This window comes from Danio aesculapii, chromosome 20 (genome assembly GCF_903798145.1).
Source record: "Danio aesculapii chromosome 20, fDanAes4.1, whole genome shotgun sequence".
Lineage (NCBI taxonomy): Eukaryota > Metazoa > Chordata > Actinopteri > Cypriniformes > Danionidae > Danio > Danio aesculapii.
Window position 1 is genome coordinate 32,060,973 of NC_079454.1, and position 17,348 is coordinate 32,078,320.

Genomic DNA, 17,348 nt, shown 5'->3' on the forward strand with positions numbered 1-17,348 from the left:
ATGATATACATTAAATTATATACTGTATGACCGATTTTAGAAGATTTAAAAAATCTTCATTTTCTTCTTCTTCTTTTTCATAATAATAATAATAAAGTTTCTTGAGCACCAAACCAGCATTTCTGAACGATTATGTGGCTGTGAAGTAATGATGCTAAAAAATTCAACTGTGCCTTTTTTAAACATGTGATGATAATAATAAATAAATATAATAATAATAATATGAAAAAGATTGTTTATATGTTATTATTGCTGTCATGCTGAATCATCTACTTTCATAGCTGCTTAATGTTGTTGTTAAAAGTGTGATTATTTTCTATATAAGAACTGTACATACAGTAAACTCTAACATGTCTCCTGATGTTCTTTAGGGGACTGTATGTCACAGTCTCTAGAAAGTAAATAATTCATATCAATGGTCTGTTTGTTTTGGTTTAGCAGTGTTTTATCAGCATGTTTGAGAGATGCAGTTTCACATATCTAATAAACTGATCCCCAACTGTTAACATTCAAAGAAAATAATAAAAAAATTCATATTGTGTTTTTTGTGTACTTTTGACATAACCTTATGTGCATTTGATGTGAAAGATGTTTTTACACTCGTTCACAGGAGTTTATAATGACAAGACTTTAATTATTTAACTGGCATCACAATTGCCTGATTAACCTTTTGCTTATAAGGTATCATTTAAACAAAAAATAAAAAATAAACACATTTTTTTAGAGTGGTATCAGAAACACAATTTAATCAAATAAATAGTCAAAAAACACTTCTTCGAGTGAAAGTTAGAGTTGAAATTAGTTTTTTTTTGCTTGTTTATTGTTGTCAGCTTATTTGATGCACAAGCTGGCACCTCCCTCTTCTGGAAAAGGGGTTGGGGAGGAGCAGCTCATTTGCATTTAAAGAGACACACATTGTGTAATAAGCGGTCTGTATTTTTAGCTGAAGGTTCTGGGCACATTCTAATGCCCCGTTTACACTAACACGTTTTAAATTTAAAACAGCGTTTGAGAATGAAAAGATCCACACTGGCATTTCACCTAGCGTTTCTGAACAGCTCTCAGTCCACGCTTCACCGCTAAAAACGCACATCACGTGACCACACACACACTCTGGCATGCGTTTGCCCCAGGCAGTCAGCGGGTGCTTTGAGCACACCTGCCCAGAAGAGAGCCACACTCGTCTGACGGTTCACCAAGGATCTTCTGCTGGATTTCATCTCACTATGGTTGTTAAACCTGATATTTAATTTATCTTGTCTATATGTAACGACTCTTTGGTCTTTTGAATCTATTACTTGTTCTAAGGTAATGCATTTTGGCTGAGTGCAAAGATAAGTGATATGATATGTAAAATGTGTAACTATACCTTAGCATCTCTGGTGTCTGTTAAGTTGCTAATATCAAAATGAAAATAGGCAGTTCCTTAAATCATGTTTTTTTTTTATTGTTAAGATTGTGAAACAGTGAAGCCAGGGCGATGAGAATGACGTCATAATATCCATTTGAAGATTTATCTGACGTGTCCTCGGGAGTTTGTTTTCCATATCAAACTTGCTAAGTCTGAACTTACAAGGAAAGGATGCAAGACTGAACTTTGTCCACAAGCCTAATATTGAGGAAAAAGCCCCAATCAGGGTAGTGTGGACAGACGCCGTAACAGTAGCAAAACTTATGCGTTTTAAAACTGAAATGTATTAGTGTAAACGGGGCCTAAGGCGCCATATTTTAGGAGAAAATAAATTTCACATAATTTCAGTGTTGCTGTTTTTCACTTCGTCTTTAAAGCTGTCACTTCCTCTTCACAAAAAACACACGACCCTTATAAGCTCAGTGCACACTGAGCCAAACCAACGTGAGAGAAGATTGTTATTTAACAACTGTCTGAATGATCTTTTTTGCGTTTACAGGTTAATCGGCACTTTCCGCATGGTTCTTCAGAAGGTGGTGGAGGAGGGTCACCTGGAGGTGTCTGACACTCTCATTGACGACAATAACACAGCAATACGGGTGAGACATGAGGAAGTTTTTGTGCTTGTTTTGTTCTGCTCTGACAGCCCAGAAATGCTGTTTTTCAGCCGTACAAAAACATCCATTCACATATTTCTCCGCAGCGTCTAGTTTTGCACAACTTGCACATTGAAAAGTTGTTGTCATGGTTACATGTCTACGCAGAGCCTATAGGGCATGATTCAGATTTTATTCTCTCTCTAGCATCCACTTTCATATGCAGGTTGATCTCTATAGGGCTTCTGCTCATCTTTTTGTGTTACTGTAAGTTGAGTAGACAAGAAGCACAACACATCTTTAAAAACCTGTTTTCTATAAGTGTTCGCACGTCAGTGGGACTGTTTAGTGTCTTTTCATAGTGCCCAGCTATGACTCAGGTAGGCATGGGTCGGTATAAGATTCTCATGGTATGATAAACTTGGATAAAAATATCACGGTTTCATGGTATCACGGTATTGTGATCACTGATCTAAAATATAATATCTGTAAATGTCTGGATAACAAAATAAAAACGTTTTCCCCTTTGAATACAATATAATTTATTTTTTGAAACTTTTCTAATATTTTGGAGCAGGAAACATGTCAGGCTAAATAATTAAAATGATTAATTGACTTCTGCTGTCTTCTTTAGTTTCAAAAACACAGATTTCTATACAAATTAAAACAGCCTCTTTGGATATTTTTTTCTGCTGAAAATACTGTTGTCCTAAAAAACTAACAAAAAATGTAAATAAAAAAAGCTTACACATACCTTAGGAACGGCATTACAGAAAATGTTGGCGGTTTTAAAACTTTGACTTTTCCAAACCACGGCATACCTTGAAAACGGTTATCGTCCCATGCCTAGACTCAGGACAGTGTTCAAATTCCTGTTGTGCCACAGAGCACCATCTGTAGTTTTTCACTCAATTTTTTAAATTCATACACATGTAGAGGTCTATTTTAAAAATCTTGAGGCTAGTCCAAATCCATTTTTGCTATTTTAAGGATTGGAAAAAGGGCTTTGTGTCCAGCGCAATCTCTAAATGTGTTGTCCCTATTCTCTTAATGAGTTAAAGCTTTGTTGTGAGTGTTACTGTGAGTGTGAGTCTTATTTGCCATTCCCTTTAAGAGTAAGTTGCAGTCATGGAACTGTTTACATGGTAGACTTTGTAGGCAGAAAAAACAAAATGCTTTACTGGCGAAGAAATGGATCTGCTTGTTCGCGAGGTTGAAGCACTAAACCCGCTCTCTAAATAATAATAAAAAACGTACACTATTGACTTTAGACCAACTCCAGATTTTTGTCTTAAAAATCATACTATTTGCTCTATTATACTTGCTTAGTCTCTAATTGACCAATTGTGCTCCTTAATACTGTTAATATACTATAAACCAGTGTGCTGTTGATATAAGACATTCATTAATTCATTAATTTTTCTTTGTCTTAGTACCTTATTTATCAACTATTCCAGCAGATGTTTTACGCAGCGGATGCCCTTCCAGCCGCAACCCATTACTGGGAAACACCCTTACACTCTCACATTCATACATTTAGTTCATCTAATTCGCCTATAGCGCATGTGTTTGGACTCTGGGGGAAACCTGGAAGAAATCCACATGAACATGGGAAGAACATGCAAACTCCACACAGAAATGCCAACTGGCCCAACCGAGGCTCAAACCAGCGACCTTCTTGCAGTGAAGCGACAGTGCTGACCACCGAGCCCCCGTCTAGCCCAGCTTCACATTTGTCTTTGTTAATTAAAGCGGGGGTCATATCTAAGTAAAGCCTCAGCAGGGCTCAGATTCTCCTTTTTGTAAGACATGTACCCTGAGAAGTGACCATCAGCCAGTTGACAGGATAGGCTGGACAGAGGTTAAATTGTTCCTTGTTCCTTCTAATGAGATTGTACATGTGAGAAGGAAAGGGTAACTGATGCGCTCAGACTGATACTGCCACATGGGTTAGCATCACCTTAGCCTTAACACTTACTGTAACTCACTTACACCTCACATATACACCTAACCCTAAACCTTATCCTTCTACCTATCTTCAGCTTTCTTTAGCTTGTGAAGCTTAAGTTAAAATTTATTCACAGTAACTTTTACAGCATTATCCTGTACATTGTTAGCATTAATGTCATGGGTCACAAAACAGGGCTAGGCTCTTGAGAGCACACGCAAACTTCAAATCCATTTTATTTTCTGTGCAAAGAAGTCTTGTTTTAAACTATTGTTTCAAGCTGTGTTCACATTTTGCCAACAAAGCAATTAAAACAAGTAAGCAATTAAAGCCAATTTGTACATATTGCCACTTTAATAAGATTTATGGTATTTCATATTTAATTTCTTATTAATTAAAGGGTGCCTGCCTTTAAATAATAGGACAATTATATGCATTGATCTGTATCTTATTAATAATAATCATACTTATAAAATTAACAAGTTCATAAAAGTATACATTTTGAAAACCAAGGGCTCATGCTATTGTGAATGCATGATAGCGACCAGCAGTGATGCAGGAAATATTTAGTTGGCAGTCTGAAACTAACAGCTTACTGTTAGACACTATAAGTGTTCAAAGGACACTTTTCTTGTAAAAACAGATGTTTGTATAGCCTTAAAGTCGAAAATTGGATTTATAGTATGTATTTTGACAGATCCTTATGCTTGCAAATGGAAGTTGTTGCATCCTGCAAATAAAAATAATAATAATACAAATAATAATAATTCCCTACATTTATATAGCGCTTTTCTGGACACTCGAAGCACTTTACACATTTTTTGTGGGGAATCTCCTCATCCATCACCAGTGTGCAGCATCCACCTGGATGACGTGACAGCAGCCATATTGCGCCAGACCGCACACCACACACCTGATTGGTGGAGAGGAGACAGAGTGATGAAGCTAATTATGATATGGGGATGGATAGGAGGCCAGTGGGCAAATTTGGCCAGGATGCCAGGGTTAAACCCCTATTTTTTTTAAGGACAGCCTGGGATTTTAATGACCACAAAGAATTAGGACCTCAGTTTAATGTCTCATCCGGAAGACGCTCACTGTGCAGTATTGAGTCCCCATCAATATACTGGGGCGTTAGGACCCACACAGACCGCAGGTTGAGCATCCCCTGCTGGTCTCACTAACACCACTTCTGGCAGCAACCTAGCTTTCCCATGTGGTCTCTCATCCAGGTACTGACCGGGCACAACCCTGCTTAGCTTCAGTGGGTGACCATGTGAGAGTTGCAGAGAGCTAGCTGCCGGCTAAATATGTCGCCATTTAGCAAAATTCACCATTTTATATCAGTAATAGGTCATCTTTGAGAAATGAATGTCTTTTGAAGTAGCACATCGGATATTACTGTTGGTCAGAATCCAATCGTTATCATATGCATACACAAACTACTGAAAAAAGCAGACCCCTCTATGGTCAGTATAATTTGCACACTGGACATAGCCAACATGAAGTCAAAATTGAACTTGTTTACCCTATAAACCATGTTGCCTTTAACCTGAGAATATATTTGGTAAGAAACAAACACCATTACATTTGGCAGGATTAAGAATCTGAGTTATTATCACTTAACAATCTCCCAGAGTTTTCTTTATAAACTCATTTCCAGCATATGGAATCACTGTATTTTTAAAGTGTAATATCTGTTGCTTACTGATATGCCATGGATCAAAAATATTTCATATAGGCAATTACTGAATGAGTCTGGAAGGGAAAAAAAGTTTTTTTTAATCTTTTTTTTTTTCTCTGTTAATAAATTCTCTCTAAGATTCATTTGCTCAATTTTCAAGTATTATAACCATGCTGACATACTGAAGAATTCTTTTCCAATCCTCTTTACAAAGCACAATTATACAAACACATTTACAGAAAATGCTTCTTTTCACTTATTGAATCACACTACATGAAGTTTATTTATAAACTAATTTCGAGAGGATCACGTGCTTATGATTGACACGGCTGGCCCCAAGCCAAGGTAATGTACCAACCACCAATCAGACGATTCCTAACTCAGTATAAATAACCAAAGCATCTTACCTTTAGTCATCTTCATCTTGAAGAATCCCCCCCCCCCCCCCCCCTCTTGGAACACTATATGTCTTGAGCATATAAACGAATTTGGGATCTATGAGACATTAGTGAATGTTTTTTTCACACACGATCGCACTGTACATATCATGTGTTGTGTTTCACTCTGGTTTCTCTTGAGTCTGGAGCAGCAGTGGGGCATCCTGATGATGTTCTCCAAGTCACTCCTCATAAAAACATACAACAAACAGTCAACCAGCGGGTTTAACAATTAAAAACAAATCAGTAAAATTTGCCAGACTGTTTACAGAATCATCCACATTACTTATATAAAAAAAACATAATATTAATAGGGATGGTTAGAAACATGTAACTCATCAGCACAAAGAACAGAGGAGCCAGAACCAACTGCTTGTTTATAGGAGTGAGAGATGGTGACTGAGAAAGAGACCTGCATGCACCCACAACACATACAATTATCACTGTGTATAAGATGAGTGTTATAAGGGGCATGGGATATGACACGGTCTCTGCAGTCCCAACTATAAAAAATTTACCTGGTAGAAGCCAACAGATAAGTGAAGTACACATTAGACATTTGATGGATCGATGAGACCTGTGCCAAATAGGATGAGCGATCATAACGTCTTTCTATTGCTATGCAGATCATGATATACAAACCTGCCCAGACTGCCCATATTATGATGCGCAAAAAAATGAGGAAGAGCCAATCTGAAGGAATGGTAAAGCTTAAGATCATAACAATTTCTATGAGATCTGAAATGAGCAGATTTATGACAAAAACTGGTATAGCATGCTTAGATTTGATAAGAGCGCAAACCTCAAAAATAGCCAAAAAGAGCAGTGGAATTTCAATGCTAGAGATAATGAAAATGAAGACATGCTCTCCAGTTAAAAATCTGTAATGATGTCATTGTTTTTTGAGTTTGAAGTGTTGGAAATTTTGCCCTCAGCTGTGATGTTTTGAAGATCACTTTTAGATGTCATTGTTGGAGGTCTTTGAGGTTTCTCCTTCACATTTGTCTGGTAGTCTTGTCTCCACCAATAGTCGCCAGACCTGCAGTTTGACATTATAAAAACAGATAGTTTTAATCTAATATACACTGATTTAATTATATGTACATGGGGCAGTTTTGGAATAATCTTTAGAGAGTTAACCTTGCAATCCAAAGAGACTGAAGGCGAGGGGAGTGAATGAATAGAGCCTTCCTCCACCTTCAATAGCCACAACCTGTGCTCTACGCAATGGCTACTCTGTGTGTGTGTGTGTGTGTGTGTGTGTGTGTGTGTGTGTGTGTGTTCTGTCAGATGCAGAAGTCCAATTTCTGATAAGCAAATCTGAACAATAAATACTTGACAAAAATAACTACTCTTCACAATAAGAATTTGATGATTTTTGCAGGAAAACTATGCTAAAAAGATTTTTAAGAACACTGAAGTGCTTCTTTTACAGAGGTGATTCCCAAACAATTTCCTGGAGACCCTGCACTGCACTTTTTGCTTGTCTCCTTCATCTAACATACCCGTATCGTTTTGGATGCAGTCATTAAGCTATGTCATTAAGCTATAACCTAACAAATAGTTAACCAAATGTAACTAATCTATTTTATTCCTATAAGTTCACAATTAATAATGAAAATGTGAACAAAAACAAAAGTTATTAAATACCTTATCACTTTAAAGTAATAAATAAAATAACAGATATCAGATAAGCCTAATAATACTAACAACTCTGTCCTGATATTACAAAATATACCACTTTAGACTAGGCTTAGAAGATCAAAAATCTAGACTTAAAGTGTATCAAGGAAAAAGTACAAACATAATTTTTTTTTTTAATAATGTGATGCTTTGTTAATTTCTAGCTCAAAGGTCAAGCTATGCCTCTGTCCTGTAGTCAGTAGTGCAGTTTCTTCCTGTTTTAACAACTTACCATAGAAATAATAATTACAAAAAACACATACAAACAAGTTAAAACGCTGTGTTGTGTTTAGCATATATTTTGATTAATTGTGCAACCTCATTTCTTCTATTTTAAACCCTTTTTTTTTTGGAAACTTTAAGAAAATTCATCATTCACATTTTTTTCCTCGTTGCATATGAAGCTCTGTTGGCTTTTCAGCTAATCTTTACACAATAAAACAAACAATACACATTATACAGTAAATAAAAATTCAAGCATAAACATTTGTCCACAAAGCTGTTCATTTCTTTTTATTACAGTAAGTTTTTTTTTAGCTGTACAAATAAACCTGGACCTACCTTCATTTGTCTTTGTCCTGATGATGTGCTGTAGTGCTGACCGAAAGCCTTGTTTTCTGATGATAACTAATCAACACGTGATGGTTTCTCTCTGACTCAAGACGTGTTTAGTAAAGCCTTTTTGTCCATTTTAACCACAAATTTGTGGCCGCAGTCATTGCCACTCCCTCATCCATTCAGTAGTTGGTATGAAATGAATATCAAAGTGCTTTATTGCCAATCCCTTTTTAAAACTGCTTCCTTTTCCCATAATTTATATAATGTTCTTCTTAATGAAAAAAGCTTGAGGTTGTGTACATATCCGTCATACATGGGGCGGTTGTGTGCTAATGGTTAGAGAGTCGAACTTGTAGGCTCTTGAGAGCACGCGTAAACATCAAATCCATTTAACTTTCTGTGTAAAAAGGTCTTGTTTTTTTAACTATTGTTTCAACCGGTGTTCACATTTTGCCAACTAAGCAATTAAAACAAGCAATTAAAGACAATGTCTTCAAGTTATGTTATCAATAAGATTTATATTATTTCATATTTAATTTTAGATTAATTAAAGTGTGTCTGCCCTTTAAATAATGAGAAAATTTTATATATTGATCTGTATCTTAAATAATAACAATGATAATTATAAAAATAATTTTATAAAAGTATATATTTAATCACCAAGGGTTCATACCATCGTGAATGCATAATAGCGACCAGCAGTGATGCAGGAAAATAGTCAGTTGGCAATCTGAAGATCTAGCTCAATTTTAGACACTGTAAGTGTTCAAAGGACACTTTTCATGTAAAGTATATATATATATATATACTGTATATATACCTGTATATATATATATATATATATATATATATATATATATATATATATATATATATATATATATATATATATATATATATATACTGTATATATATATATACTGTATATATATATATATATATATATATATATATATATATATATATATATATATATATATATATATATATATATATATATATATATTCATTCATTCATTTTCTTTTCGTCTTAGTCCCTTTGTTAATCCGGGGTCGCCACAGCGGAATGAACCGTGAAACTTTTGAAACTTACAGAGGATGCCCTTCTAGCCACAACCCATCAATGGGAAACACCCATGCACACTCATTCACACTCATACACTACGAACAATTTAGCCTAACCAATACACCTATACCACATGTTTTTGGACTGTGGGGGAAACCAGAGCACCCGGAGGAAACCCACGGAACTAAAACCACTGTAAAAAATGATTGCGCCAATTAGCTATTACAACTTAATATTTTGAGTTGAATGTGTGGGCATAACTAAAGTTTTACTTGGCTGAACTTATTAGAATAAAAAATATATATTTTTATTCTTTTTCATTCTTTTATAATCTGTTTTAGCACATTTTAATGTTTTTATCTGTTTTAATCATTTTTATTATTTTAATAATTACATTAACACCCGCCAACCCGCCAAATGCGGGTAGATTTTAGCTGTGGCGGGTTAGACAGACACCATCACTAGCCATTGGCTGGTTGAAAGTAATTTTTAATAAGGAGTTTTCTTAAAAGCAGGGTTTGACAATAAGGATGGCTCAATATGGGTGCAAATGCGATCTTAGAATCGAGAAGCAGCATGACTGACAAAAATAACGCACGAGCAAAAGAGAAAGCAGGTGAATACCAAATGAGAGGATGATCACCCGCGCCAACAGCTGATGTGATGCGCGCGACTGTTTAAAACACTTGCGTGCTCCTGTTTCCTAGCTTGAAGCAACTTTGCCTAGAAACGCAACTGATGTGATCGGTTCTCTTTCAAATAGACTAGACAAAAAGTTAAACTCATGCACCCACAGTCTTGCTGCTTTCAAGAGCTCCAGATTTGTCCTTTTGTAAGCAGCACTGGTTGCTATTGCTTTAACCATTATTTGAACAGATTAATAATTGGCCTAACGTTAATCATGTGCGTATGATCATCCTTTTATTATCACTCATGCTATGTTAGTCACCTGCCTTTTTTTTTGCTTACAGTTATTTTTTGTTAATATGGTTTAATTATAATTTTTTACATTGCTTTAATAGGATATTAACTTCCCATTTATGTGTAGTTAACTGGTGATCTGAGATCTTTAGCCAGGACAGATTACTGTGCATATTTTAAATACATGGCAATAAAAAATTTTTAAATGTCAATTTTTTTTTATTATAGTATACAGCTATATTTTGTTTGTTTTGACACATTTAAAATTTGTGCCTAAGAAATAATTATTTATTTATGTTTAGTGTGGTCAGAGATAAAATTGATAAATCCTTAATTCTGAGCTCTGAAAAGTCATGTGAAATAAAAACTAATTGTAATAGGACACTATGAAACCATGAACCATTTGCTCATGCTCATTAAGCAAGTTCACACAAAAGGTGAAATGAATGAGGAGGCATGTGGACATAACACAAATTCTAAATCAAGTCATTTTAGCATGTCAAAGTCATATTTATGCATATAAAATATATTTTCCTAACAACAAAATTGTGGCTAGTGAAAATGGCGAGTGGCTAGTAATGTTGTAAAAGCTACGAGCCACAGTGGCTGGTGATCAAAAAAGTTAATGTCAAGCCCTGCTTTTAATCATTTTTATTTTCTTGTTTCTTTTATTCTTTTTTATATAAAGCACTTTAAATTATCATTGTGTATGAAATGTGCTATATAAATAAACGTGCCTTGCCTTGTATCTGGCAACACTGACCGCCATTTTCTCATTGTAATATATAAAATAAAAAAATTACAACGTTACAGCCTCATAATGACAGTGATAATGAAATTTCTACAACCCTGTGCTGACAAAATATAGGTATTCATTACCACTCCAGACAAGGCTTAGAGGATCAAAACGTTTTTGTGTTGTTATTTCAGGTGCAAGTTAATTGGATCTAATTGGGTCTACACATTGCTTATTACACAAGCAGGGATGCACAGCAGCTCTGAAATATTGTTAAATAGGAAATATTAAAGAATTAAAATGTAAAAGATTGTTATTGTCTACATAAATATAAAAAAAACTACTTCCTCCCATGCACAGCTTCTTTCCCTCAGTGGATTTTGTTGGAATCTGGCTAGTTCTGTAGATGGTCTGCTTGCGCACTTTAAGTTCAGGCACGTGCAGATCCGTTTCCTCGCTACTAACGCATTCAGTTTTTTTTTGCTTTTAAAGTCCACCATGTAAATAGCAAATCTGCCATGGCACAACTACAACTCACTTAAAAAAGGGAATGGGATGAGATGAGACTCTGATAAGTTTAATGCATGTGTCACGGTTCACGTAGGTTTTGTGGTGTTTTGCTGTTTGTTTTCTGTTTTGCGTTCTCTTCTCTCTCTTCCGCTTTGTATCTTGTCCTGTTTTAGGTGTGCAACCATTGGTCGAAAAAGCTGTCAAACACCATCATGACGCAATCAGCGCACCAATCAGCAGCTGGTCCACAAAGTGTAAAAGTTGTGCGCTTTAGCTCGTCTCTAGGAGCGCTTGGTTAACAGCCAGACTCCTCAGTTGTGTCAGCCAGCCTGTTCATTTGTGTTTAGTTTAGTTTGGTTGCTGTTGCTGTATTGTCTAGTTTCTCTCGATTAAATGATCGACTTATTAGATAAGCTTGTGCAGCTCAATTTACTATCTATTGAGAAGTTGAATGATCTTTATAGGAGTTGGATTAATAGCTCTTGTTTTGCCAATGGCTAACAGTGTGTACTTTATGAGAACTCTAGTAATTTGAGCAGCATAGTATCTCTATTTGTTAGTTAGTTTATGGAGACGTTGCAACATGTGTAATTATGTTTTGGAGTAGTTATGAAGTTTAGTTAAGTGACATGCTGAAGATTATGGTTTTGTTTCTGCATTTTTCTTTGGTTAGTTAGTTTAGTGGGTTAGGGTTTATTTAGATCGTTTTGTTATAATTAATTCTTTGTTTTGGCAACACTCTTGTTTTTCGTTTAATTCGATTGTTTAAAATTGCATTTTAATTCATGGCATTCTTTGTTTAATAAATACTTACTTTTTGTTGCACTTAACTAGCAGTTGTGTCTTCTCATTTTCATCCAGCATCCTTAGAGACTCACTGATTGTTACATTTAATCGAATTAATATCTTAATAACTTAAATACGTAACACGTTACACCAAAAAAACACACCCATAACTAATTAAGAGTATAAGGACCACCCTTTTAGACCATGCACTGACAACCATTTTCCCTGACCTTAAAAAAGCAAAATTTGATTTGGACACCATTAAATAGATAAACTTTACACAAATTGCCATTATTACTTAATATTTATTGTTGTTAATATTATTTATTACTAGTTACTAGTAATTCTGAATGTTGTTATCATGGTTAGCTAAAACGTAATTGTTTTCTGAAATAACATAATAATAACATATGGCAGAAAAAAATCTAATTTAAAATAATTCTAACTGGAGGTACTAAAATAACAAACTACCAAAGAAATAATTATTGCTAAAAACACATAGGAACAGGTAAATCTTTAATTAAAAAAAGGAAAAATAAAAAAAAATGATATTGATTATAACATAGTAATAAAATAAAATAATAATAAACAAAAATACTCATACATGAATAAAAACTACAGAAGTATATAGATAATGTTAAAATCTGCTTCCATTAAAATGTCAAATTTATGCAAATATGGTGAATTTCATCGAAACATTTGTTTTCTGCAAATTACAGTCTTTTGATAATCACAAAACACTGTGTTGTGTTTAGTATATATTTTTATTAATTGTGCAACCTCATTTCATCTAATTTAAACCATTTTTTAGGAAACTCTTTAAGAAAATTTACCATTCACATTTTTTTCTTAGTTGCATGTGAAGCTCTGTTGGCTTTTCCGCTAATCTTTACACAATAAAACAAACAATACACATTATACAGTAAATAAAAATTCAAGCATAACATTTCTCCACAAAAACTGTTAATTTCTTTTATTATGTCTTTTTAGCTGTACAAAGAAACCTGGTCCTACTTTTACTTGTACTTGTCCTGATGATGTGCTGTAGTGCTGACCGAAAGCCTTGTTTTCTGATGATAACTAATCAACACGTGCATGTTTTTCACTGACTCAAGACGTGTTTAGTAAAGCCTTTTTGTCCATTTTAGCCACAATATTGTTCCCACAGTTATTGCCACTCCTTTATCCATTCATTAGTTGGTATGAAATGGAAATCAAAGTGCTTTATTGCCAATCCCTTTTAAAACTCCTTCCTTTTCCCATAATTTATATAATGTTCTTCTTAATAAAAAAATTAAAAAGCTTGTGGTTGTGTTCACATTTTGCCAACTAAGCATTTAAAACAAGTAAGCATTATATAATTAAAGGCAATGTGTACAAGTTACATTATTAATACGATTTATATTATTTCATATTTAATTTATATTTATTAAAGTCTGCCCTATAAAAAATGGGAAAATTAGATATATTGATCTGTATCTTAAATAATGATAGCGATAATTATAAAAATATCAAGTTTATAAAAGTATATATTTGAACACCAAGGGTTCATACTACCGTGTGATAGCGATGAAATCCATGATAGCGACCAGCAGTGATGCAGGAAAATAGTCAGTTGACAGTCTGAAACCAGCAGATCTAGCTCACTGTTAGACACTAAGTGTTCAAAAGACACTTTTCATAAAAACAGATGTTTGGATACCCTTAAAGTCTAAATTGTATTTATAGAATGTATTTTGGGCGTCACAGTGGCGCAGTAGATAGCACGATCGCCTCACAGTCGCTGGTTCGCACCTCAGCTGGGTCAGTTGGTATTTCTGTGTGGAGTTTGCATGTTCCCCCCGCGTTCGCATGGGTTTCCTCCGGGTGCTCAGGTTTCCCCCACAGTCCAAAGACATGTGGTAGGTGAATTAGGTAAGCTACTGTAAATTGTCTGTGTGTGAATGTGTGTGTATGCTCAGTTAAAATACTTGGGTTAAAAATACTCCAACATATAACCCAACTATAGGTTGTTATAGCACCTTCCCAACTATGGGTTATTTTAACCCAGTGCATTGTGTTATATAATATAAATGCATTGGGTTATTTTGATTAAATGTATTTTTTCCATTCTGCTATTATTATTGCTACTATTACTAGTACTATTAATTTTATAATTATGACTGTGTAAATAAATAGCATACAGTTTTCCAAAATATTGAAAATGGTTTATTTCCATTACATTTTAAGTTCCATTTAAGTGTTTTTATCCATGTAATATAGATCGGCTCTGTGAAAGATATGGACGTAGTATCCATGACGCCACCCATAGGTTTCTGAAGAACGCAAAAGAAGCTACAAGTAGGCGTGGCCAACCGTCGTCATTTTGTTCGCGCGTCATCGCACCGACTAGGGGATACCAAACAAGGGCAAAGAGGCGGAGCGTCAGCGGAGCTACAGACGCCTGCTTAGACAGGCTTTTCTGTTGGAGAAACGCTTAATACTTAATTACCTGCAACTCCTTTGTGTTCTGACCACATGTGCTTGGTTGTATACTACAATACAAACATCAAGCGTTTAGACTTTTAAAAACACTGTTGTAACACATTAAGGCTACTAAGCATTGGTCATCTAACGTTTTTCTACAGGAGGAAAACACAAATTACTTCCAAACACTTCAAATATAGTCTGTGTCAGTAAATGCAAGGCTATTTATGAAATCCAAGCACACTGTATGACAACGTTTCAGATGACCGTTTTAAGGGCCAACAGCTAATCCGTCTGTCAGATTCTGGAGTACATTATATGTCTAAAAAAATGATAAATTATAATTTATCTTAAACAAAACAAATACATGTATAGATATGATATACAAGTATTTCACTCACCTGGGAAATGGAGGCCACATTAATGATTTGTGAGCACAATTTAGTACACAGCATGCCATATTATCTGATAATTGTGGGAAATAATCCCAAAAGGCTATTGACTGTGTACAGCCACATAAAACAAAACAAAAATAGGATGTATATGCCGAGTTCAGCAGCTAATCAGCCGGAATCAGCTGAGGTGATGAGGCGGCGACCAGCGAGACCTAGCTGTCACTGAAGTGGCAACGCCCTTAATTATGCAGACTTAATATAACTTTATAAAAACAAAATTATGAGTTATAAAAAAAAAATTCACCCCCCCTCACGGTTGTCATGAAGGGTAATATTAGCTATATGAACTAAAATCGTTCTTTGTACCAGGCTGTAAACACTTGTTTTTCAGCTGTAAAGTTGGCCATTTTAACATTGGGCTCAATAGAAATCTGCTATTATGGAGCCAGGACTAGCGGAATTTTGATGAATTGCAGTTTCAGTTACTTCCATTTTAGCTTCAAGAGGGCGAGCGGGAGGTTGCTGCTTGCGTGAAACTGTAATAATAAAAATGACACGGAGAGGTAATTTGATAAAAAAATAACAACATTATTGGGTTTGAGCTTAAATAAACTTTATAACGCAAAAACAACATTAAGTATGCATAATAATACAGCTGTTCTGTGTCAGTTAAATCAGTTTACTGTTGAAATTCAAAATTTTTAACCTAACTGGTTGAGTTAAATTAATTAAATAAACCAGCTAAGGTTAAAAATAATCCAACAGAGCACCAAATATTTAACCAAACTACTCGAGTTATTAATTAAAAACCCAATTGTAACACGAGGAGTGACACAGACAACTGAGGTTTCAGGCAAGAGGTCGGAAGGCAGGCGGCAAACAGGGACAAAAGTTTAAACAAGACTAGGGTCAAAACACAGGAAAACAAGACTAGGAGAACGCATTGAAATGTCACTATACAGATAACAAGAATCGGCAAGAAAGTGAGTGTGTGTGCTGTTAAAGTAGTGTGTGTAATCAGTCCAGAAGCTGCATCAGCTGTGGGAGTCTAATCAGTGGAGACTTGGAGCAGGTGTGTGTGTGTGGCATGACTGAATATGTAGTCCATAATTTGTAGTCCAGGTGAATGTGTGTGGGATCCAGTGATCTTGGGAGTTTGATCGCTGGTGATCGTGACACCAATAAAGGTTAAAAATAACTCAACAAAGCACCAGTTATATTTTTAACTCAACCAATGTGTTGAATAGATAACTCAATGTTTTTTAGAGTGTGGATGTTTCCTAGTGATGGGTTGCAGTAGGAAAGGCATTTGCTGTATAAAAAATATGCTGGATCAGTTGGCGGTTCATTCCGCTGTGGTGACCCCAGATTAATAAAGGGACTAAGCCGAAAAGAAAATGAATGAATGAGTATGTATTTTGGCAGATCCCTGCTTGCAAATGGAACTTAAACAGTAAAACATTAAGCACAATCTTTTTTAGGCCATCTTTGTAACTTGAAAAATCTGAGTTATTATCACTTCACATTATCACTTCTCAGTCTCTTTCTGAAAACTCATTCCCAGCATATGGAATCACTGGTAAATCACTTTTGGCTGGATAATAATAATATATATAAACATTTTTAAGTGTAATATCTATTGCTAGCTGAATCATAAATATTTAATATTGGTAGTTAGTGAATGAGTCTGGGAGGAAAAAAAAGAAGATTTTTAAATCTTTTTTTATTTCTCTATTAATAAATTCTCTCTAAGATCCATTTGTTCAATTTTCAAGTATTATTACCATGCTGACATACTGATGCATATTTTTCAATTCCTTTTACAAAGCACAATAATACAAACACATTTACAGAACTTGCATCTTTTCACTTATCGAATCACGCTACACAATATATGTCTTGAGCATATGCTGTAATAAGCTATTTGAGATCAATGAAACATTAGTGAATGAAGCCCTGTACATTAATGAATATGTTCTTTCACGAGACTTTCACACACGATCGCTCTGTACATCAGTAGATATCGTGTGTTGTGTTTCATCCTGGTTTCTCTTGATTTTGGAGCAGCAGTGAGGCATCCTGATGATGTTATCCGTGTCACTCCTCATGAACACATACAACAAACAGTCAACAAGCGGGTTTAACAAATAA

The 17,348-nt window shown here is 35.0% G+C and overlaps 1 protein-coding gene across 12 annotated transcripts in view; it reads left to right on the plus strand.

The window, feature by feature from the left end:
* otofa (otoferlin a) overlaps nucleotides 1-17,348 on the plus strand; it is a 130,262-nt gene that overhangs the window by 39,031 nt on the left and 73,883 nt on the right. For all 12 annotated transcript variants that reach the window (XM_056481186.1, XM_056481187.1, XM_056481191.1 and 9 more), the window contains exon 4: nucleotides 1,911-2,010. In XM_056481186.1, coding sequence (XP_056337161.1) covers nucleotides 1,911-2,010 — 100 coding nt within the window. The remainder of the gene's footprint in view (nucleotides 1-1,910; nucleotides 2,011-17,348) is intronic.